Below are 26154 nucleotides of genomic sequence, written 5' to 3'. Positions count from 1 at the left end.
CAACTAGCAACTCCAATTAGTGGAAGAGCTAAAACATAATACAAATCATTCAAAATCTAAGCAAAGTAACAATGCCTATGGGTAACTCTTGTGACCTTCTAACCATGAAGGCAATGACTCTATTTATAGGAAAAATGGGCAAATGAAGGGCTGAGATTGATTTGGTTGAGGAAGGGCTAGGATTGATTGAGGAAGTGTTGATCCTCAATCCATGTGCTCTCCTTCAAGCCAATCACATGTTGACAAGTGTCAACAAGGGAAGGCTTGAGAGGAGAGGGGGACAAAGCATTAAATGCTTGAAGAGACATGAAGGTTACCATGGATGGTTAGGTTAATGGATAAAGCTTTTACCCTAGATTGCCGGTTTGGGTTCGGGCACGGGTTCGGGTTCGAAGAACCCGGTACGCCGGTACGGCAAAATTTTGAAAAGGGTTTTGGGTTCGTTTGGGTTCGTTAGTACAAAAACATGTAAATTTTTTTTATATATATATATATTTTGATATTTGTGAAGCCTATAAGCATGAATTAAAATTTGCATGTCACATAGCATCATATAAACAACAAAACAAACATAAACTTGTAATCATAGCATCACGATCATACCATAATAGCATCATATACATGAAGTTTAATATCAAAATGACAAAATATTCAAGTATCATTGTTTCAACTTTCAACAATATAAACTTAAAGTTTAAACATTAGATAAGCCAATGCCACTTGCACTTGCACTATAAGTTGGCTCAATTTCCGAGTCATCAAGTGTCAATGCAAGAAGCTGAGAAGCAGGAGCATCCAAATCAGTATGCTTTGGCTCTATATCCCACATCTTTGTTTCCAATTGTATGTAGTCATGTTGTTTGTGTGAAAGAAGACGTAGGTTGGAATGCACATATACTAAATTCTCCGCTCTTTTTGATAGCAGCCTATTGTGCTTTACAGAGTGGATGAAAGAGTATTTGCTCCAATTTCTTTCTGAAGCAGATGAACTAGCAACCTATGAAGACAAAGTAAACTATAAATAAACTAAAACTTGTAAATTTAAAATTTTAATTAATTAAACTTGTGATAAAACTTTTATAGCGAGGGGTTGTAGGTGTTGGAAGCATGTGCCATGGAAGTACCACCAGCTATGAGCATCCTTCTTGGATCTATGACGAAGTGCATCAACACTTAGACCATTCCCATTTGCGAATTCTATGAACTCATTTGTAACAACATCTCGCAAATCATCATCAGGATATAGTCTAAGAAATGCTGCCTTGTACCCATCAGATACTTCTAGATCTCTCCATGGTGGAATCCTTCTTGGTTTATCAAGAAACTGATTGCTATAGTACTTAGGTGTCAAGGCATAGGCAAGAAGGTGCAAAGGAGTGGTCATCTTATTCCACCTTTCTACAATAATTACTTCTAGTTCTTTGAAGAATTTCTCTTGAGGATCATTCTCTTTTTCATTTATAGTGACCTTTATTTTTTCAAGCATTGAGTAAATGCCATCATAAATCTCACCTATGCAAGGCCTATCCATGTCTGTATAGCGAATCATGCTCATGATGGGCTCAGTGATAATTAGGAGATATGTAACAAGATCCCACCATTTCTCACTCAATATTCTATCCCTAATTTTTTCTGCCCTCTCAGTGCTACTTTGCTTCCATACAGTCCAATTGGTGCTGATCACCATATTGCATAGTGCCACTCTAACTTTCACAAGTCGTCTTAAGACGATTATCCCACCATTTCTCACTCAATATTCTATCCCTAATTTTTTCTGCCCTCTCAGTGCTACTTTGCTTCCATACAGTCCAATTGGTGCTGATCACCATATTGCATAGTGCCACTCTAACTTTCACAAGTCGTCTTAAGACGATTATCCCACCATTTCTCACTCAATATTCTATCCCTAATTTTTTCTGCCCTCTCAGTGCTACTTTGCTTCCATACAGTCCAATTGGTGCTGATCACCATATTGCATAGTGCCACTCTAACTTTCACAAGTCGTCTTAAGACGATTGTGTTTGATGCAAAACGGGTCTCAGCAACCTATAACACAAATTAATGCCAAATGATTAAAAAATAAAGCCATACTTTAAAGAAGAATACCCAATATAGCTTACACAATGATATTATGAACATTGAAAATTAAAAAAAATCAGAAAATGTAAAATTAAATTACTATTTCACTTACCTTCAATAGCTCCAAATTCGAATAGGCTTTAAAAATCCCTTGAGACGTGTGGTGGTTTGTGATGAACATCTGGATGTCCTCAGCCTCTGCATACACATCTCTGATCCATTTTATTTTTTGCCCAATCCTTTGTAGCATAAGATTGAGTGAATGTACTGCACAAGGTGTCCAAAAGATGTGTTCATAGTGTTGCTCAACCAACAAACCAACAACTCTACAATTTTTTGCATTGTCCGTTATGACTTGGACAACATTGTAGGATCCCACGGACTCAATGGCAGAGATGAGAATTTCTGCAATAAATTGGCCATCTTTTATTTGGCCCTCACAATCCAGAGCTCTCAAAAACATTGCCCCTTTAGGGGACACCGCTATGACATTGATCAAGGGACGGTTTTTAGCATCTTTCCACCCATCTGAAACAATTGTTACACCTGTCTCAACCTATGAATCCCTTATGGGTTTCAATGCATCTTCAACCCTCTTCACCTCTTTCTCCAATAATGTTCCACGTACCTTCTCATAACCGGGGCCCTTATACCCTTTTGGAGTCTCATTAACACTTTTTATCATTTGCTTCCAATATGGGGAGCGAACAATATTGAATGACAACCCATTTGCATAAATGCACCTTACTATATCTTCATCAGCATTGTCTCTACTCTCATTTTGGAATGCAGTTTCTAAAGGCCCCTTTGTTCTTTTACGTGTCAAGGGTGGTTCACTTTGAGGTTCATTTGTGGCAAAGAAGGGGTGGTCTTCTACTACAATAGTGGGATTAGAAGGGCCTTGCATTCCCTTTGTTTTCTTTGATGCGGTTTGGTTCAATCTACGGGCTTCCCTCTCTTCTGCCGCCTCATGCTCCCTAATATATTTCATCACTGTCTCATCTAGTATAGGTTTACCATTTTTTCCAGGGCATTTTTTGATGCCTCTTCCTTTTATTCCACACAAATGGCCTACCACCCGATAATATGAACTATTACGTTCAATATCACATCCATGGCATTTCCAACGGAATCCCCCACCTCCCGGAAGTTGTTTTATAATGTCCACATATTTCCATAAGGGAGAATTTGGATCATTTCTTTGTTTTGCAATTATTTGTTCATTGCCAATGGAGGAAGATGTAGATGCCATTCTAGTTCCTATGGCAAGAAATAATATAAACATATTCAAAAACAAAAACTAAATAATGAAAAAAAATTCAAGTTTCATGTTTGACAATTTGTGAAACAAAAATAGTTGGAAAAAAATGTTTAAAAACCTACCTCTTGCAGCCAATGGAAGCTTGAAAATGTATGGAAATGATGCTGCAACACTTGTTGAAGCTTCAAAAATCAGTCTTCAACTCCTCTTTGATCTTGGAAGTCAAATTTTGTTCACCCTTTCTTCAACTTGCTCTCATAAAACTTTTGTTTGCAACACAAATGAGGTGAAATGAGTTAATAAAATGTTTTAGAAGTCAATTTTAGGTTATAACTTTCACTTTTTACAAGGCAGAATTGAAAAAAAAATTCAATTTGTATTGTTTTTTAACTTTACGGGCCGCCCAGCCGCTCGGGTTCGACTGGGTCGGCCCGAGTTTGACTGGGTTCAACCCCGGGTTCGACTGGTCGAACCCACTCTGGGTTTTTCGAACCCTGGTCGAACCTAGGTCGAACGAGACCCGTACCAGGGGGGCCCAGAGGTGAACCCGGTAACCTAGCTTTTACCCAATGGCTAAAGGAATGTGCAAGGGTTAAGGGGTTTTGCTTGTGGAAGGGAGAAGGCAATGAATGCTTTGTAAGAGCCTTAAATGTTTGAGAAGTGCCTCTTCCTTAATCCCTTGGTTTAGGAATGTACAAACACTTAGAGGGTGTTTAGGCTGATAATAGGGGTTAGGACATGATTAGGAGGGTTAACTTGCAACTTGGATTTTCTAAAAAGTGCAAGTGGGTGAGGGATTTAGGAATTTAAATAATTAAATATTTATTTAAATGTGAGAGAGGATTTGAATAAATGTTAATTTATTTTAATGTGAGAGGGGGGTTAATTAAACAAATATGCTTTATTTATTTAATTAATAGTTAGAATGTGGTTAAGTGAGTTAAATCAAATAAATTGAATAATTTATTTAATTAATAGGACAAGAGGGCTGGGGTGAATCAATTAAATATTCATTTAATTAATAGTTGAACGGTGGTTAAATAATCAAATATCTATTTTTAATTAAATGGACAGAAACAGGTTTCTACACTAACCATATAAGTGGAAGCAATATCTATAGAGAAATATGTGTTCCAAATGTGAAGAAGTAGAGTTTTCTGTCAGGAAAATTCAAATGGATGGCCATGTTAAACCTAAATTGCTGGTCTTGGTTCAGGTTTGGGTACAGGGTTTGGATAAGGCAGTTTGCCAATTTTTTAAACTTGGGTTCAATACGGATTGGGTATGGCTGTACAGAAAATGTAAAAACTCATACATATATTTAACAATAAGATGCATAGAATAAACAAAATTAACCACAAGACACAATTGAAAGATTAATTATTCAGTGTTTTTTGTCATTAGGTTTTAGTATTTGAATTTTTTGAGTTTCATTAGATTTAAAAATGTGTTTTAATTTTGTTTTTTTGGTTTAGGGGCTTGGACATGTTCCAAGTTGACTTGGGTTCATCTTAGATAAAACCCAGGATGTACTTCTGCAGGGCATGGGAAATTATTGGAGCCCAGACCTTTTTGGTAGAGGATTTATTTAAAGTGGGCCCAAGTTAGAAGGGTTTGGGGGTGGAGCTTGGTAACATATAGATAAACCCTAAATCCTAAACTCTAACAAATCCAAAAAGAGATGCAAAGTTAAATGGGTGCATTAAAACCCTATTCAATTGATTTCAAAAAAATGTTGTAGCTCAGGACATATGACATACACAAGAAATGCAAAAGAGAGAACTATATGTCATTATATCCCTTGGAGCCTTTGGCTAAAAGGAAAACTTTATATTGACACATGTTGAAGTTGGAATATAGTTCAGTGGTGCACATAAATCATATTCTCAAAGATTGTTGACAAGGACAAAAGCATAAGGGTAAAATAAACTATTTAACAAAAGAATCTCTTACTCCCTACCAGATAGAGGATAGAAAGTCTAAACAATTCATTCTCTTTGTCTATAGTGCTCGGAAAAGTTTAAGTCTAAATAATTCTTCTTTTTGTCTAGAGTGCTTGGAAAAGTTTCTTTTACATATCCTGTGACTGGCTATACTTTTATAGAGAAATTTCAAAATACCTGAGAAGAAAAGTTTGTTTTGTGAAAATAGATAATTTGAGTGACTCAGTTGTTATAAGATATATTGATAGATAAATCTAAGGTAGTGATGTTAAAGAAAGCACCATTGTTTGTTTTTTTCATAGACAAGCATTAAGCACCAATTAAAACATAACACTCTATATGATGTTCACGACTCAACTTCTCCTCCATCACAAATCCGTCTCTCCATTCTGGCTGAACTCATCCCTCCCTAAGACTCTCTTTCTCCCCACCAGATAGAGGATAGAAAGTCTAGACTCTAAACAATTCATTCTCTTTGTCTATAGTGCTTGGAAAAGTTACTTTTACATATCCTGTGACTGGCTATACTTTTGTAGAGAAATTTCAAAATACTTGAGAAGTAAAGTTTGCTTTTGTGAAAATAGATAATTTCAGTGACTCAGTTGTTACAAGATATATTGACAGATAAATCTAATGTAGTGAGGTTAAAGAAAGCACCATTGTTTGTTTTTTCATAGACAAGCATTAAGCACCAATTAAAACATAACACTCTATATACATTGAATTTGTAATGTCCCCTTCCTAATTTGCCCTAAAATTTGCAACAAATTAGGGTTAGGGTTATTTCTTACCAACTAAATATCTCTTTAAATAATGTGATCCTAGATTTGAATATATATATATATATTCAATCATTAGGGTTAGACAAGATCACATCATATTCATATTTCATCAATAATATTACACAAGCATATTAGGGTTTGGAGGAAGAGACATGATGGGTCCGCTTGAAGCCATTTTTATACTAAGCCCAAGAATGGATGTCTACCACAACCCTCTTGCTTGCTTAGCAGTTTTTACCTACTTTCCTCATCAATGCCTCATCAGTAATGTCCCCTTTTAAGATATCTTGGAATATTGGAACAATTACCTTGAACTCTCTGTTCTTGCTATGAATTGCAATGTATGATGCCACTTAAAACTTATATAATGGAAAGAATATAAACAACGATAATGTTATTACAAGAATAATGACTAATATCAATACCACTGCTATCTTTGATTATACAATTAGATGTATGCTAAGTCCTTCACTCTCCCACTCTCATCCACTCCCCCAAGTCCTTCTGGCGCACCCTTTTCCCTCGTCGCTCCCCCTTCCCACTGATCTGGACCATAGCTCTCTGGTTTCCCATACTTTCGTGCTTTATGATATCCCCAATCAGCCCCTCATCCTCGCCGCCTCTCCTCCTCATTGCCATCGTTTTACCCACACGAACATCAAGGAAGCTATTAGAACTATGAACAGTAGCAGGGCAGTTGATGAGGAGGTTTTCAGGCCGAGTTCTTCAAGCATGGTAGTGCCATCTTGAGTTCTTATTTAGCCGACTTATTCAACCATGTGGTTTGCACTAGGTTCCCTCCTTGGTCACATCACATCATCCACCCGATCCACAAGGCGGGCTCGACTTCCGATCCTAACAATTACAAGGCTATTGTGGTGGGTCACTCTTTTTCCAAACTCTACGCCACAATTCTTCATGCTATTCTCTCCAGAGAGTTGGACCACTGTGGTATTCGTACTCGGGGACAAGCCGGTTTCAGACTAGATTATCAGACCACAGATCATATCTTGACCCTTAGAGCTATTATTGAGGAGGCTCGCCACCACTCCTCGAAGGTTTAGTGCTGCTTTGTGGACTTTTGCAAAGATTTTGATATTGTGCCCAGGACGACACTCTTCCAGAGACTTCGTGACATTGGCATTTTTGAGACTTTTTTGGCTGCCATTATGAGACTTTATGAGTTGGTCATGGGTCATCTTAAGAACCCCCTTGGTTTCTCTGACTTCATTAGGAGCACTATTTGTGTTAAGCAGGGCTGCCCCCTTTCCCCCACTTTGTTTGGTATTTACATTGATGAGTTGGAGGGGTTTCTTTTGGAGCACTCCCTTTCTGTGGATGGTTGCCTTCTCCACATGCTCTGATCTCTATTTTGCTCTTCGCTGATGATGTTGTTCTTTTCGCCTCCTCCCCTGAGGGTTTACAGAGATAGTTGGATTGCCTCACAACTTTTTGTGACCTTAGACAGTTGACGGTCAATTTGGGGAAAACGAAGGTCTCGCCTCCACTTTTTCTTCAAAGGGGTGGAGATTGAGATCTCTTCCTCTTACACTTATCTGGGGATAAAGTTCTCTGGCCCCTGTTTTAGTTTGAGGCCTGCCCTCAAGTCGCAAATCAACAAGGGTTATGGTTCCTTGGCTCTTCTTGAGAGGTAGTGCTTTCGACACCACTTCCAGGACACCACGTCCAAGATGAACCTCGTGGACGCTTTGATTAGGCTTACTATTCTTTATTGGTTTGTGGTTTGTGGGCCGTCCCTCTTGGAGTCTGATTGGGCTTCTGCGGAGCAGGTTCAAGTTCTTCTTCTTTGGTGCATTATCAGATGTAAGCAGACCATACCTCATAATATTATTCTTGTGGAGTTCGGGGCTCATCCCTTCAGACTTGGGGCCATCTTCGACCTTATTTGGTTCTTGCACCGCCTGCGGGTTATGCTGACACTGTGGAGGGGCGCCTCAGGTACCCCTACTTTGCTTACTGCTCTCTTGAGGCCATTGCTGCCTCGGTGTCCATCGGGCTTGTGGTTGGTTTGCTGAGGCCTTGACCCTTCTTGGCTCTATTGGGATTCAGATTGATTGTCTCTCGCCCTTCCAGTACTGTCTCGGTGCTCCTCACCATCTCCTTCCTTCTAGACAAAAGCTTAATAGGTGTGTCCCTAAGGATATTTAGAGGCAGTTCATCCACAACACCTGGGTCAACCCCCATGGGGGCCTTCGCCCTAAGATGGCCTTTTATGCTGAGCATTTTCTAGAGCTGAAAGATGGGCTCATTGTGTGTCCTTATCTATCCTACCACTAGGCACATTCTCTTCGGATACCCCTTGGCTCTTTTAGGGTGGGCTCTCATCATCTCCACATTGAGACTGATCATCAGTTAGTCAGAGATAGCAGGATTTTCCGGCTTTGCAGTATGGGGGAGGTCAAGATTGAGGAGCACTTCATTTTCCGTTGCCCTATTTACTATGAGATCAGAGGTGGATTTTACTGCCTCTTCAGGGAAGCACAGTCCATCTCCACCTTTTTCAGATACACTGACCAGAGGTGCCTTGCTCTTTACATTTAGGAGGTCGTTCGGTTTCGGGATTTCTCCTCTCAGCATCAACACCATGACATTGTTCAGTCGCATCGGCTCTTTACCTCCTTTCCTGAGATTCACTCAGCTCGGGGCCCCAAGCGCTAGCATGGTCACCTCCCCAGCTCTCTTCAGTCAGCGATCTCCTGGAGGGGCTCCCTTCAGCAATGGTGCTCCTCTCCTTCCAGGAAGCGTCATAAGGGCTCTGGGCCTCATGTTGACTCTTTCGGTTGCACATCTATTTTGAGGTTCTTCTCTACGGTGCAGATTTTGTAGTGGGGGTTGAGGGGTTTGGACTGTCCCGGCTGGGATTTCCTTCCCCTCTTTCCCTCGTCCCCTCTCTCTTTCCTCTCTTTCAGTTTCATTGGCTTTGTTTGTTTTGTTGCTTTTCTTCGGGCACCGTTTGGTGTCCTTGCTATGGGCTGGCCCCCTTTTCTGGTTGTTGGCAGTCCCTTGGACCCGCTTTGTGGTCTTCCGTTGGACGTTAATGAATTTATCTTATCTTATCTTAAGTGATTTGACCTTATAGATGTATATGTTGCACTTGGTGCAACAATATGCTGATAAACTTTACCGTTCACCTATATTGATGAAAGATAAAGATTGGAGAACAAAACAATGCTATATCTTATACAATCTTGGGGATCATGCAAAGTTAGAAATTCCAATCTGCAATAATATAGAGATAGGTGCTCTTCCTGATATATCGATGTGAATTATGCAATGAACTCTTTCCACTAGTAATGCAAATATCAAATGCTATGTCTACTTCTAATCCTTCAAATCATGCAATCGATAACACTTGCTGTGTCTGATATGTTGATACACTTATGCATTTCAGAAAATACTAATATCTCTTGTAGTGATATGTTGCTGTTTCTGATTGGGAGATGTATGCTTGCAACAATGAATGAAGATGCTGTTTCTGATATGAATATATATACATGCAGCCGAAGGTGCCCAAAGGCAATGCTCAAATGAGCTGATCCAATAATGGATACAAATAAGAATAAAAGACAAAATCCGATGATTATCAATAGAGTGGGAAAGATCTTGCTTATATATCTCCAAAACTTAAAGGATAGGACCCTTTGGTAACGATGAGACACCCTCCTTCATTATTGCACTCCTTTTGGATGATTACAAATTACATTAATAACAAATGCTAACTGCTGTATACCCATCACACTATTTCATTAGTATGCTAATCGCTTAGTCTTTTTACTAAATCAATATTCGTCATGCTCTTCTTATCATATTATCATCGACTTAGATTATCGATTACTTGGGCAATATCGATGCCAACCTCCTTCATTAATGTGGTCGGTCAGCCTTAATTTTCAATATTCTCTGTAACATCTTTGCATCGTAAATATGACTATCTATGCTTGATATCCTGAGCGATATCTTTTATGGCAAGGAAGTTCGATCTTTGTATTTACTTTCTATCGATTCTCAATACCTGATTATCAATTCTTTACCTTCTTAACAATACGAATCCCTGACGATTGTATGACAGTGGACTTCCAAGCTGATTATCCACATAGATGCTTCCTGATGTATACATGTAATGCCCCCTACTTGGTTCAAAACAGTTTTAACCGTAATTAATCGATTTCCAATATATTTATAACTTACTAAATCGATTAGGAGACAAAATTATCTTAACATGAATCCAATCTAGGATGTTCTACCTTTTCTTTAGTCAATCAAGTACTAGCTATCTTACCATACTAAATAAATAATTAATCCTATTTTTGATTTATAAATCAATTACACATTTATTAATTTTTAATTAATAAATACTTATTATTATCAATTAATTAATAAATACTTTGTTTTGGTGATTAAATAAATATTTATTAATTTACTAATTAATAATTACTCTTTATTATATTAATATTAACTATAATTATTATATTAATATTTATTATTATCAATATCTATATTTAGGATCCTTATATTATTCCTTATACTGAATTGAATATATATATATATATATATATATAAATAAAGAAATGAATTAAATTATATAATCAATTATTTATGTATCTACTAATTACTTTTTATATAAGTTATTAATATACTGCTGCTTAAAACATTAATCATCACTATATTCAGTGGTTGTAAAGGCAGACAGATCTGACATACGTCAGATCTGGTCTGCCACTGTATGTGTAACTAAGTTTGGCTGTCATCATATTGCAGTCTATACTGATATTACTATTAAATTCTGCATACAGACATTATCAAGCTTCATATATTAGGCATACGTATTAAGCATATCCCTGTGCATACTACCGAGAACAAAGATGTTACTGCCTGTAGCTTTATAACAGTTTTGATCTCATTATTACAGCCTTCGGTATTGGTAATATTCCTTCCTTTTTCCCATCCCCCGAATTGAATGATAGAACTACCTTCTTATATGATGTGTTTGGAATGATGAACCCCTTGGTATGAGCCACGAAACATGTTCCTTAATACTTTTCTTTATACAACTATTAATCGCATCCCTTGGGACATCGTTAAGACTTGTAATGGTAACACTTATCGATTTTCTTATTAAATTATTAGTTACGGTAACCATTGTTAACTTACCAATCATCGTGTTGCTCTGAGACGGTAACATGCTGGTGTATTGTAATCGATCCTTATCCAAATATAAACGGCGACTATTATTTGCAATTAGTTTCATTATTATTGCTGATATGATTACGATGAGAATTATCCGTTGCTTCTAGCAATTGTTCCTAGTTGGTGTTGACAATCGATATCTATCCATCTAGTATAATTCTAAATCGATCCATATTCATTGGAGATTACTTGGTATTCTTCTCTGATTTATATGTGTCACGTATGTGATGGGTTTGGAGTCTCTTTAGAGATATCTCCATTCCAACTGATTCGATGTCACTACTGTCTAAAATTCTTGCGGTCACTCCGCTCACAATGAAGAATCTTGTTTCTGGATGGGGTTGACAACACCTAGGCTTCTTATTGCTGACAGTCGATTGTCTCAGAAGCTTGACTAATCGCTCGATTAGTTTCTCCTCCTTAAATCGAGCTCGTTAGAATGCCATAGCCTATCGTCTTATTCATCCTGGCATAATTGTTGTTCCTTATCAACCCACAATTCTTTTGTAGACTTCCTTACTATATACAGCTTATCTCTTGTTGTTTGCCCTACAGTCACTGGTCTCGTGGAGGTATTCTACCACCGCTAAGCTTGAGTCCCTTTGTTGACGTGCTTATGTAGTCCTCATAATAACTCTGCAACACAAACTTATGGATGTTCGGAATTATCATCCACTATCCTTTATTTTTTTATATTTAATGAATGATTAATATTACTGTTAACATCAATAATTAATTACATAATAAATGATAATTTATTATTATTATGATGAAGAATCACATAATCTATTATTACTTACCTCACCAGATGTGGGGTTATGACAGCCCTCTCACTTTAGAGGAAAATCGTGAAGTCTCATAAATGAGACGATTTTCTAATATTATTAGATGTTAATTAATAAATGTTTTAATTATCGTATTTATTTAATCACAATAATCCAATGTCCAAAGAGGGGTTATGACAATACAATTGTCTCTGCTCAAACTGCCTGCCTGATTCATATAATGCATCGTAGGTAATCATTCATCCATGGTCTTGAGTGTGATTGTCTTATTGATGGAGACACTCTCTGTACTTAGTATGATGATCTTTATTTTGGAATCTTAGGAAACCGTCTTATTTATAAGACTTCACGGTTTCCTCATCTTTTATTCTTTAAGTATAAGAACTTTACTAATTCCACTAACTACTACTGATAATGGTGTCCAAGGACTGCCACTTCTTGTCCACAATTGCATTGTACTATTCTAAGTTAAAGATGGGGATATTACATCATCTCCGTAAAGCTAGGTGCCATCTTGTGGAGTTGGGCGGAGGTTGTAAGTGGGTTCCTCGGCTCTTTTATGTAAAGGCCCTCTAGTCCTAGGAGCTAGTATGGTCAACTCTAGGATGGCCTACTTAGCCCTCTCAAACCCGTTTTGCTTACACCTCAGGCCCTTTCAACAAAATGGATTTCAGACAATGAGGCATATCTTCTATCATATACTCATATTTAATCATCATCTATAGTATATAGGCAGCATTAACATGAACATACACTTTAACATAATTCATTATGCGTAAGCAAAATGTTAATATGTATACCACATTCGAGTTGTCAGATATGTTATCGATACTGCAGAAATAATGCTTTTATTCTTATTTAAGTACCCTGATCTGATCCTTCTTAATGATCCGATGCTGCTACTTCCTGTGTAATTCAACCTCTTGAATGGATTGGTCTGCTTGAATGATTTCCTAATGCTTTGATGGTTGATTGATTTTCTGATTGATGATTCTCAAGTGTGATTTTGTTTGAATGCTTGGATCTGATTCTACTTGATGATTCGACGCTTGATGATTCCATGGTCTGAATATTAATCACTGTGGGTATCCTTTGCTTCCTTTATTGGAATGTTTCTTGTTCAATGCTGCTTTCATTTGGAGATTTCAAGCTATCCTCTTGTTCCACGGTGATAATTTATTCTATTTGTTGATGTTTGATGCTGCTGCTGTATATGGGAAGTTCTGCCCTTCTTTCCTCCCCTTGGAGTGGTCAAATGAGTTGTATATGTATTCCTTCAATGGTGGTGAGAAGGCACGTCATTTCCTGCAGTTGCATCTGCTTGCAGGAGAGGCGACTCTTCTTTGTTTGACCGCTGCCCCTTTGTAACTACTCACTTACCTTTTGTAACTAATGAAATGTCCCTTAGTCTTATGCTAACAAACCCGTATTAGCAAACCATTTTATTAATAATGTGATCGATGTTATTTAGTAGAGGATTTAACGATTAATAGAAAGCGTTATGTTCCTCGATCATGAATATTAGCCAGTTGATCCTTCCCTGTTGCAGTTCGGTTGGAACTAAGTCTTTAGAAAATTACGAAGTCTTCAATCAAGGCAATTTTCTTTCATCGATTATGTTTATCATAACAGGGACATGACAGAATTTTAAATGTTGCTCTTGGAAACAATTGCTTATTATCCCTCAATATAGATTGTTTGTAACTTGCATATGTTGGGAATACATGCTGCCATATATCTCATAAACAATAAGAACAAATTACATTTTACATATTTATGAGGTTTGATTGCATGGTTTCATTATGATTTCTGGGATTTCATCTATTTATCCTTGAAGATTGGGTTAAGAATTTGGGATTATATATCAGAAATCAAGGAGTCTGGTTATTTGTGTTCAGCTCTTTCAGTAAATACTGGTGATATGGTGATAAATTTGCATAGGAATGAGGTATACTCCACTATTGTTTGTCAATATGTTTTTTGTGTTGAAAATTGTTTTACTTGTTAGCTGGCTCTATAAATTTGACCAAAGCTTGAAAGTTGTTGTTATGCAGGTTAACTAAGAAAGGAGAAATTTGATGGGGCCTCACCAATGTCAAGTGTGTGTCCATGCAGAGTCCAAGTACAAGTGTCCAACATGTCTCCTTCCATAGTAAGTTCTTTATCGTCACATCTTCACATGTCCATGTTGGTTTTTGATTCCACCACAAATTGTTAATGGGCTATTTAGAGCATTCTATTTGATCACCAATAATAATTATGCTCACTTTATTAGACCACTTTATCAGAATTCCATCTACTCCAGAGATTATTCAATTTTAATAAATAAAGAGGCTGAAGTCACAATTGACATGCTTGTGGATTTCTGTTGTAGGAAAGGCACTTGAAGGCTCAAAGTCAGACTCTTAATCCTTCTTTTGCCAAACTACACTTATAGAGTATTCTAGGCCAAGCTTTTTCCTTTATTTCAGGTGTTTTATCTGCTTTTATGGTATAGTCCTTTCCCATTCTTTTTCATTCTCTTTTCTCTTCAAACTTTTTCTCATATCAAATTTCTTCCCCTCCACTATTAGTTTCTGTCTCCTTGGACCACCTATGCTGCCTCATTGGTTCCTGGCTCCTTTTCTTTTTTTGTATGTCTATCTCCGATCACCCCCTCTTTGTTTGCCATCATTGTTTGTTGATATTCCATGTGCATGAACTTGTTGATATTGGTTTTCTAATTACAGTGGTATCCTCTTTAGTGTGGAGCAATTTCAATTTATATGAGAAATCGGTAGGGCTGGTGATCAGATTGAAGCCACTTGATCATGTCCAATGATTGTCTTATTTTAGTCAACTACCCAGCCAATTTTTACATTTTGTCCTCTATGAAGTCCTTGATGTGAGGCACTAGTTAGATAAATGCCCTGGTGCATCTTTGCTCTATTCACTGATTTTGTTTTATGGGGAAGGGGAGAGGGAGAGGGAGAGGAGGGAGAGCATCACACATCGACACTAAGGTATTAGTGACCTTTATGAACATCTTCTTATGCTTTGACCTTTTCTTGGTTTAAATCATAAATTTCATCAATAGTGTCCATTAAAAACCTGAATTCTTTTTTAAACTACTTCCTCAGAGCATGCAATTTTCTTGAAGTAATTGGAGAAGAATTTACCTGCTTTGGTGATATTTATAAATGTGATTAGGAACATCTTCACCATAGCCTGATTGTTGATGTAAAATAGGGCTGGCATATCTGACTTCTCGTGTTTACCATGGACTGGATGAATCACGACTGCAATTTTTTTGAGATTTTGTCATGTCCCTTTTCTCACCAATAATCTTGCTATTATTGTTATTATAATTGTATAAAATAGAATATTTTATCAGTGATATTATGTAATATAAATATATAAATAAATATTTAATAGGGATATATTTCAGGTTCAGATCTGTTTACATATGGTTCTCATGTTGGAGATCCATGTTCAAATCCCCAAAGTGACATCTAGTTGCCTTAATGGCTTATGTGGCATATGTATGGGGAGGAGGTCCCCCTTGTGACCTCCCCTGGGCTCAGGCTAGGCTAAAAAACTCAAGCGCAGCTTCGACTGTGCATCACCTAGCAAAAAAAATAAAACATAAAATAAATATAAATAAAATTAAAAAATTTAAAGGTGGTGCCAAATTTGGGTCCATGTGACCAGTCCATGAGGGGATATAAATACAATTTTCATTCTTCATTTAAGGGGCAACTAGTATAACAATAAATAAAATAATAAGACAATTAAATTAAATTCAAATAAAAGTATTTTTAAATACTTGGAGAGAATTTTGGGTTGTAGGCCCAAATCAAAAAGGGTGTTTAAAGAAAGTGCCCAGCTTCATTTGGATCATTCAGTTTAATTTGAGTAATTCTTCACTTTGAGTTTGAACTCAATTTGCACTCAAGGCAAAAACACTTGGCTGCAAACATTGAGAGGTTAAGACGAAAACCTTCGTCTCTCACTTCGCAGTTCTACACAAGAATTGCAAGGTGGACAGAAATTGAAGTTGTGCAATTTGTAGATTGGGCGATCAGGATTGGCTATCAAATCAAAACCTTGAGGGTTGTTTGTCATTATGACATATTTCATTTTGAGTACCTTACATTGGAGATCACCATTATCATATTTAGCTGGAGTTTCAGGAGTTTGGCTTACAACTCAAGGGCAAATAAGGACGTGTTTGAATAGAATTGCAAGTGGGCTTATTGCTCTTCACTAATACTCAACCGAACATGAAATTACATTTGCAAAACAAATCCTCCGTTGCTGGAGTCACACAAGCAATTGGACCTTTCTTTGATCAGTGAACATTCATTATCATCAATTATGAACGTTAAATGACTAGAACCTGGCCACAGCAAATCTCATTTGTTCTTGCGCACAGGTCACTGTCAGTTGAAGTGGGGCACAACAGGGACTGGTATTCCATACATTGCAGTTCCACTTTTATTATTGTTGCCATCTCACAGCCACTCCCTTCAAGCATAGGCTGAAGTATCTATGTTTGAGCCGCCAGCATCGACATCCATCTGAGGCTGCAAGATACAAGCCATTCAATAGTCAGCAGATTCACAGGGATATATTTCAGGTTCAGATCTGTTTACATATATTTGGGATTGTATATTTGTCAGAAGAGTCAAATGATTGTTATACGTTCAGCTGATAAATTTCTCACTGGAAATCTATAGTTTGAAGTTATAGTGATTGATAGACACATACTGTAGCTGTTTATATCTCTCAGATCTGCAAATCTACAATTTCATTTGAAGGATTCATCAATAATTTGTTCATAACCAGAAACACAAGAAGTAACTCAAATATATCAAAAACACTGGTCAGGGCCACTGCATTGGTATTAGAGTTGGAATCCTGCTAGCTTGTGAATTATTGGAAGTTAACATCTTATTGTAGATTATGTCCTTTGCATGTCAGCTTGTAGTTGCATGCCAGAAAGATGTAGACATTTCAAGAATCCATGTTAGAAATGTTACAGGAATTGCATGAATATTAGAAGGATATAATTGCATGGATGAAGCCTCCTGGTGATGAAGAGAATTTTTTTGAAGAAAGAAGAAAAATCAAAATTGAAGGAAATGTCTAAGGTAGTAGCCAAGAAGCAAGAAAAACAATCAAATTTAGATTCACAAGACATCATGGAGTGAGAACAAGAGGGACCCAGCAAGCAAGTTGAAGGTAAATATTCTTTGGTGGAGAAGATGTTTTATTGGTTTATAATGATTGCATGGGGCAACAAATTATCTATAAGTGAAGGTGGAAACGGTTCAACTTATTGGATGCAACGAGTTAAAGTTGAAGGAAGTATCTTTCAAAATTCAAATAGTGAGCCATAAATTGATGAATATGCATTTGAGAAGAATATTTTGGTTAGCCCTGTTGGTTGAAAATTTTGTACACTTGGGGGAAATATACAAAATTGTGGTTTCAACCACAGCACACGAGTAAAAACTCTCCTAATTAAGGGAAGGCTCCCCCTATCTAACTAAAACTGAAATTAAAACAGGATGGGACAGCAGTCTTCCTTCTTTCTTCAAGAAAGACGATATCCTTTTCTCTTCACAGAAAAGGATAGCAATTGAAAATGAACAGCAGTAACTACTTTCAAGTGAAATGAGAGAAAGGAAATGAAGTTTCCTGAAAGCGCAAAGACTTCTGTCACTTCCTTTGGGACGGGATAGCAATATCAAGCTCAAAGACTTGACTATTGGAAGTCCTATCTACCCTTTGCTATACTAAATTTTTACAATGAATAAAAGATAACAACTCAAAGACTGGAATAATCTATTCTTTTAACACAAAGACAAGAACTAATGCAAGCTCAAAGACTTGCTGCTATTTCTTATCAAACAGTAATTTTTCCTCAAGAATAGACGCAAGCTCAAAGACTTGCTGCTCCTTTTAGAGATTTTCCTATTTTAATTAATCTTCTCTACTTGCAGCTCAAAGACTTCAAATCAGATTGGACTAAGCTCCTTTAGAAACACTTGGCATAGAAGAAATAAAAGATTCAAACTCAAACATGTAGCTCAAAGACTCAAAACTTGAGTAATCCTTCTTTCTTATTCTTCAAAACCTTCAATTCACATACATAAGCTCAAAGACTTCTTGCTGTAAATTTGTCAGAGTTTTTGCTTGCTTTCCAAAAGATATATTTACAATGGACCTCTCAAGTATTTATAGAAGAGGAGCCTTGAGAAAAAGGTGGGAGGATCCTAACTAACTTGAGAGATTCTCTCAACCACCAAGACTCATTCAATAAATAACTGAGACTTCATTAATTAACTAAGAGTTACTCTAACTAACTAAGACTTATTCCAACTACAGTCCTAATCAGACACAACTTGTAGTTGGCTTACATGTAATTACAAAAGTACAAGTAAGGTGCAACTTGTATTTTACAAAAATTACTTTTACATGTAACTTGTCAAAACGAAATTACAACTAAAGATTACAAAAGAGGGAAAATTCAACTAAGTGTTGAAAAACACTTAAGTTGCCTTTTGTGAAGACACGAATCCTTGAAATTTTCTGATGCTCACTTGTAGTTCCTCGGGATTCGGTTCATGGGTGTTCTTAGCAACAACCATAGTCTTCACAATAGTGTCATGACAGCGGAGGAGCGCAGAATTGTCTTTATCCAGGATAGACTGGATATCATGCAAAAAGGCTTGGTGTTTCATCAATGCTTGAATTGAAGCTGCCGAGAATTGTTCGCTCCTCCATTCATTATGAATCCTCATTTGTAAATCAGCAAGAACTTCTTCTTCTGGAATCAGCTCTCCATCCTGATTTACTATATTCCAAGAGGCCCTTTCACAATGTGAGACAATACCTCGATAGACTTCATTCCGGAATCTCCTTGCATCATTGATCTCCTCAACGAGGGATTTAAGAACAAGGGTCTTGTTTTCCATGAGTTCCTCAAATTCCAAGTACATGACCCTGGAAGAGATGATGGCGTGCTCCTGCAAAATACTTAGCTGTTGTTGGGGCATGGTACGCCAGATTGCCAGACTTTTCTCAACACTTTCTAGATTCTTTTTGAAAGTGTTAGAAGTCTGATCTAGTTTTTCCTCAATGGTTTCCAACTTAGACATTATTTGAAAAATGTCTTTTACCACTTGAATACATTGATCATGAAGCTGATCAACCCAGGAATCCAGTGCTTGTACTTTCTGAGCAGCCCTTTCCACTCCACGAATCGATTCTTGGGAACCAGAAGAACCTATGGAGTTACTCCCTTCAGCAGCAGGTTTTGTGATTTTATGAATGGCTGCCATGAGCTGTCGGTTTTCTTCTTCTAGCTTGTCTTTCTTTGCAAGAAGATCGTCACACCTTTGCACTAGTGAAGCAACAGAAAACTGAGCATCATGTTTAATGACCTCATGTGTTTGCTTGCCCAATTCTACCCTTGTAACCTTATAATCAGCAGCTGACATTTCATCAAGTGGTTTATCTGCAATAGGTTCCACAATTTCAGCTACTTTCATCTTGTTGCTATCAACAGTTACCCTAGAGATAGTTTTTGCCTTCTTAGCAACTTTGGATCTGGACTGTTTGAGTTGCTGGTAGTCAAAGGCATCAGGTGAGATCTCTTGCTTCTTCCTTTTCCGAGTGAAAGAACTAAGCCATGGAGGCAAAGTCATCAACTCACTTCCAGTAGCAGCCGTAGGCAAAGGAGAAGCAGTTTCTGTTTGAATTACCGTGGTCACCCTGGGAGGAATATCTGTTTGAATGGCGACCACGGTTTGCTTAGTTACTAATGGACATGAAGATTGTTTCATGAATTCTTCAAAACCAGAAGTGGAAGTATCAATTTCTGATAACTGAATGCAAGTGGGATTATCTTCAAGAACTTTCAACACACTTTCTTGTTGTCGATCAGGAGAAGGCTCGTATGCTCAACAGTTCAAGTCAACAATTTGCTCAACAGTGAGCCTGCAGTAATCCATCTTCAGAACTTCGACTTCCGTGCGGAGATCTACCCAGATGTCTTCAATGCGATGAACATGCACAAAGGATTTCTTGATCTTCTCCTTCATACCTCTATAATCAAAATCAGCTCTAGGTTTGAATCTCTTAAGCTTGATTTCCTGCAATTCAACATCCATGGCCTTAGCCTTCACAGATGTGACAAGGGAGTATCGACCAATTTTCAATGGGTTTGTGCTAGAGATCCCCATTCCAACCTTGTGTCTAGCAGACTGAAAAGTATGAACAGCCATGATCTGTCTTCCCAACTCCATAAAAATTATCTTATCGGTTGGATATCTTGGAAGCATGTATGGCTGTCCATCATAGCATCCAATCCTCATGTAGGTGAAGGTGGGGAATTGCAGGAATAAACACCCATACTCAGACACCTTGACCCATGCCTCATCTGATACTCTTTTGTTTCTGAGATCCACGTTAAACTGACACATAAAATATCCAAAGAATGCATCTTGGACTCTTCTGAAATGCAGTCTGCTAGGTTTCAATGGCAACTGGTCATAATATTCCCAAACTGGTATAAGCGAGCGATCACCCTTGGTAGAAAGACCTGGAAAGTGTCTAAGTGACGCTGCTAAATATACCAAATAGGAATTCATGAAAAAGGTCATAGTGGTAGGAACTGCTGCAAGTTGTTCGCACAAAGCATCGCTGATGATTTCGCCCCATGAAATGTGATGCGACTGCTGTATGAACATAATGAATTGATACATCCATGGCTCAAAGACATTAGAGTGCTCAATGCCCATCATCCTGCTGAGAAGAGTGATGGTGTCTCCTATCTCCCACTTGAAACACAACGGTACAACTTTGCCCATCTTGAGAAGGAAGGACGAGGCTCTTGGATCCATCTATTGATGTGTCGCTTGCAATCTTTTTCTCTTTTCACATAATACTCTGCTGCACTTTCTTTGGTGATTTCCATATAAACAGGTGCAGGAGGTATCTTGAAGACCTTCTCGATTGTATCTGCATCAAGACGAATTATAGCTTCACCATCATCATTTTTTATGACTCTCGACTCTTTGTCAAAATGATGGGCGCATGCAAGAACTAACTGAGGTTTTAGGGCAGCCACTGGGAAAGAAGATGCATGATGGATATGGCTGTCCAACAGCCGCTGCAAGTTGTTATCCTGTGGATCTTCTACCTTGTTGATGAATTCTGCCATATCAACATGCCCTATTTCCGTGTCCCTAATGCGATCCAAAGGAGAAGAAACCTGGGAAGGTGCAACCTCATTCTGGTATTTGTCATATTTGTATTTCATTTTCTTTGGAGCTGGAGATGCCGGCAAATCTGACATTGATTGTGAACCTAGAATGCTGTGATGAAGACTTAAGAGAGTTAAGGCAACATCATAGTCAGCTGCAAATATCATTCTTCCTTCTTCAAATGGGTAAAACTTTGATTTCTAAATTTCACGGTTTTGTGAGAGGAAGAGGGGAGATATGTAGAAATGGGAAAATCTTGACTTTGACCAATTTCGGATCTTGAGAATTTTCGCAAGTATACAAGTTGGAAAGGACATACATGCAATCGGGGTTTTAAAACCCGAATACAAGTACACTTGTAAATTCGAAAATGGAGAAATGGACAAAAAATGAAATTTTGACTTGCGGGAAATGATGGAAATGGAAAGTACGGATATGGAGAACATGAATGGATAGAAATGGGAATATCTAAGAAAGTCATTTTCATGAAAATGGGAAGAACTTTTCAACATGTAATCCGGTTTTTAAAACCCAAATTTGCAAGGGAGGGGTATTTCACACTTTTCAAGCTTGGAATTTTAACCAAAAATGATTAAATTCCTTAACCGTAGGGGAAGAACAAAAATTTCCAGCGAACTTGTAATCGAGATTAAAAATCCCGAATACAAGTTTAAGAGGGAATTTTAGGAAGAACAATGCAATTCAACAATTTGCATTTCAAAGGGGAAGATTTCTTTCACGAAAACCAATTTCTAGGGGAAGAACATCACATGCCAAAAATGCAACTAATAACGAAAAATAAAGAAACAAGAAAATAATAAAAAGAAGAGAAGAAAGGAAGAACATACCTTTCTTAGAAATGCAAAATGCTTCTCCAACAATGTAACAATTCTTGAGATGAAGAAGCAAAACCGGAATACCAAAACCTTTATCACGTTTTTTTGCAAAAAATGTCTCATATGGAAAAACGTGGTACCAAGCAAGAGCAAAATGTCATGTAAAATGCTTGAATGCTTCTTAAACCTCAACGCCTTGATGCTTCAAGCTAAAACGATCCATGTTCTAGAAGATGCGTGGCATTCAATACTTCTAAAACGCAGCCATAATGATTTACGTTAGGGAAAAAATGTGGCACTTGTTGCATAATGGATATGGCATCATTAAATGACTAAAAACTCCTCCCAAACTCGACGCCTAGGTGAGAAAGGGCAAAACGATTTAGGAGTTTGCAATTTGTTAAAGATTTAATCCCTCAAAATGTGGCATTAAAGAAAAACGTGGTTGCTGATTTAGGGCAAAAAACCAGCAAATGTATCCTCCAAATGGCGTGCAAGATATCCAACAATGCATGAAGATAAGATGCAAACCAAAACGCCTCCTTCCTCCAACAATTTCTCCACAAAATTCGCCTTGAAATGGTCAAAAATCGTTTTTCCCTTGCATTTCGGGTTTTTTGGAGCAAAAGGCAAGTTCGATTTGTCCAAAATGAAGCAAATCGGGTTTTAGATAGAAAACAACAAGTTCAATTTTCACTTTTCCCACTTACAAGCCAAAATCGGGTTTTAGAAGACAAATGACAAGTTTAAAAAAAAAAAATTATCAAAAATGCACTTTTATGTCAAAATCGGGTTTTAAAAGACAAATGACAAGTTTAAAAATACTTGTAAAAGGGAAATAAAATCCCTATAACAAGTTAAAAACACTTGCACATATGTAATGGGGATTTAAAATCCCTATTACATGTGAAAACCATTAAAGTAGGGGTTTTTTGAACAAACTGCAAGTTTACTTGCAGTTGAGCCAAAAAACCCCAATTTTAACTAAAAATGACCCAAAAACAATAAAAAGATAAAAACATTAAAGGGGAAACTTAAAATAAATTATAAGTGACATATTTAAAACAAAAGTGCACATGTAATTGATCAAAAATTCCCCTACAAAGACCATAACAATGAATATCATTAAAACTTGCAGTTTGAAGAAAATTCTCCACCTGCAGTCTGTGTTTTAAAACCCGAAATTGAAGGAAAGACATAGCAAACGAAACCAGAATTGGACGAAATTCGAAACGTAGTTCGAGAATGGACTGAGGATCAAGCCAGTCCAAGGATTAGTCGAAATTTTGCCTTGAGAAGCGTGCCATAGAGTAAAAATTTCAATTTTTTCATAAAATTTTACCGTAGTGGTCCTTCATTTTTTGAAAACAAAAAATGAGGACAACAAGCCCTGAGATGGGAGTTTTGAGTCACAAATATGGAGGTGTTGAGGATATCTCAACAAATTCTCTTTTGGCAAAAGAGGTCAAACATTGTTTTCACAGTCCAAGGTATGAGAAAATTTCAGATTTGTTGCTTCCTATGCCACTACAAAATTCTTGTCATCATGGAAAGAATACAATAAAGGGTGATCGAGTAAGGGATACAACTTGTAGTACAGGGCATGCGGACTCTATTTAAAGTTCCAAATTGTTTTTGCATATGAGATTCGAGTAATCTCATGACGGTCAAAGTGGATAGAAGCATTGATGTTACTATTGAGTTTTCCATCTCTTGCACTTGAAATGAAAGGAAGTTTATGAGGAATCGCATAGGGTTTCTTTGTGCATTGTAACCACTTTGTGAAGGATCAATGTTCACAGTTTATAGATCACTTGTGGGAGCCAAGTACCACAATTGAAGACACGATTGTGGGTGATAGCCAAATGGAGATAGTCACCTCAGGGTGCTTGATGCTAGATGATGGTAAGAAAAATAGGTGTCATTTTGATGTTCAAGATTTTATGACTAAGTATGGTATGTGGTATGCTATTTTCAGTATCAAGCTACAAGCAAGTGGTATGGTATTGTGATATAGGAGTAGTACCATCTGCGTTGAAGACTCTTGATTGTGTAACACTACATGTTACCATATTGGGTTTGATATTTTGTTCTGTAAACGCAAGGAGGGAGTTTGGGCATTATCGGCATTTCCTGAAGATTAATGCTTCTGTGGATTAATCTACTAAGAAAGTACTATTGATCTCAGCTTTTCATATTCGTGTCAATATGCTGGTGCCGGCTCACTGAATGAGCTTGTTCGATGATAACAACAAATACTATTTGGTCAGCTTGGAACTGGCTTCGGATGTCTTACTGGTGCCACTTGAAGATATGTATCAACTATCAACTGCTATTGATGTTGAGGAAATATATGTTTTCAAATTTGATATATTATTCTGGAGACCACAAAGCTATTCTGTGTTTTAATTGCAATGAAATAAAAAAGTCAGAATTCATATTAATTTCCTGAATGTTATTTCTTTCAATCCTTCTGCAGTTTTCCAATTTATGTTCAATTTATATCTGCATAGATACTGGTGTTATATTTCTTATTGAACATATAAAACAAGCCTTTCAAATCTGCATAGAGAAATCTCGAGGTAAATTGGGTTGGGAACTTTACACACCTTGGTTCTGTTTTTCTAGACCGTGGCTGCTCCATTATTTAGTTCTAAATTTGGCTAGAAGTAGCATTCAGTAGTCTACTATCTTACGATATACATATATATTTTACAATTTATTTTGCAGGAAAACTGAATGCCATAAAAAATACTCTATATACTCTAATAACAAGACTAACAAAATAGAGGAGAGTTGACAAGTGACGATGTTTTGCATTGTTACTCATAACCAAAATCCCATCTACTTCAATTGAGTGATACATCATTATACTTAATCAAAATTCCATTTTAATTGTATATATGGATTCTTATTGAAAAGTTATGCAATTGAAAAACACATACATAATTTTGAGTCTATATGCAAAAGTTATGTTTGTTGGCGGTAATATTGTACGTACGGGAATAAAAAGTAATTAATTAGAAAGTACTTGGTTTAGTAATATAATAGAGGGTTGGTAGTTATGGGTGTGACGGTTGTCCCTCGCACCCCCTCGGTACCTTTATATACCATGTGATGTAACTTGTCAGTATCACGATTATGAATGAAATGGTATCTTTTCTGTTGGTGTAATATTGTTGTCTAGTATCTATGGCATTACTGTTTCTTGTTAAGTATTCTGTCTGCATGTATTAAACTGTTTGCCCAGAGGGCAAACATTTGGCGTCGTTGCCGAATTAAACCTGGAATGACGAGAGCATATTACATGGCACGACGATAATGGGACAACCAGTAAGCGAGGGGACAAGTAGTAATCCCAAGGAAGAGCCGGAGGAGTTGTTCGAAGGAGAGAGAGCACTGACAAGGGATTTCACCTGCATCCTACAGGCATCGATCGAAACTTACGTACGGAGGGAGGCCACGGCTGAGGACGTCCCTGAGAGCGTCGTGTGGAGTGCCCTTGGTGTAAGTCCGACGGTAAACCGGTTGATGAACAACTTGCCTAGCTTGTTGGCACAAGCATTTCTTGCTCTACAAACTTGCCGAGAGGAAACCTATTGCAAGAACCGTCGGCAACATATCCTACAACAGTTCGAAGAGAGGAGTTGGCAGGAGGAGGAGGAATGTGATGAAAGCCATCGACGAACCTTCAACCCTACAGAACAAAGGAATTGATGCTCGTGACTTTGAACAAGGATAGAAATCGTGTGTCGAAGGGACAGGAAGAAGACGGGCACGAGGCAGCCGTGAGGGCACTAAGGTTGGAACAACAAGCCGAATGGTGGCGACGATTGAAGAAACTTGCTGAAGAAGGAAGCGAAAATGGCAATGATGGCTCGAGTGGCGAAGGCCAAGGTTCTGTGTTAATAGAAACCACTAGAAAGCGGTTGGGGGACCTTTCCCTCACGTTGGAAGAGATTGGCGACGGGAGTACGCTAGAGCCGTACACACCATTTAGAGGTAC

The 26154-nt window shown here is 37.6% G+C and overlaps 1 protein-coding gene across 4 annotated transcripts in view; it reads left to right on the top strand.

Moving 5' to 3' along the window:
* Positions 1-26154, top strand: part of LOC131070317 (uncharacterized) — a 182963-nt gene that overhangs the window by 52191 nt on the left and 104618 nt on the right. For 3 of the 4 annotated variants that reach the window (XM_058005824.2, XM_058005826.2, XM_058005823.2), the window contains one exon: positions 14113-14210. In XM_058005824.2, coding sequence (XP_057861807.1) covers positions 14137-14210 — 74 coding nt within the window. In that variant the 5' untranslated portion in view covers positions 14113-14136. Of the gene's footprint in view, positions 1-13926; positions 14007-14112; positions 14211-26154 lie in introns of all 4 variants that reach the window. The other variant, XM_058005825.2, reaches the window with a different exon arrangement.

This window comes from Cryptomeria japonica, chromosome 1, assembly GCF_030272615.1.
Source record: "Cryptomeria japonica chromosome 1, Sugi_1.0, whole genome shotgun sequence".
NCBI lineage: Eukaryota > Viridiplantae > Streptophyta > Pinopsida > Cupressales > Cupressaceae > Cryptomeria > Cryptomeria japonica.
This window is presented reverse-complemented; position numbering and strand designations above follow the sequence as displayed.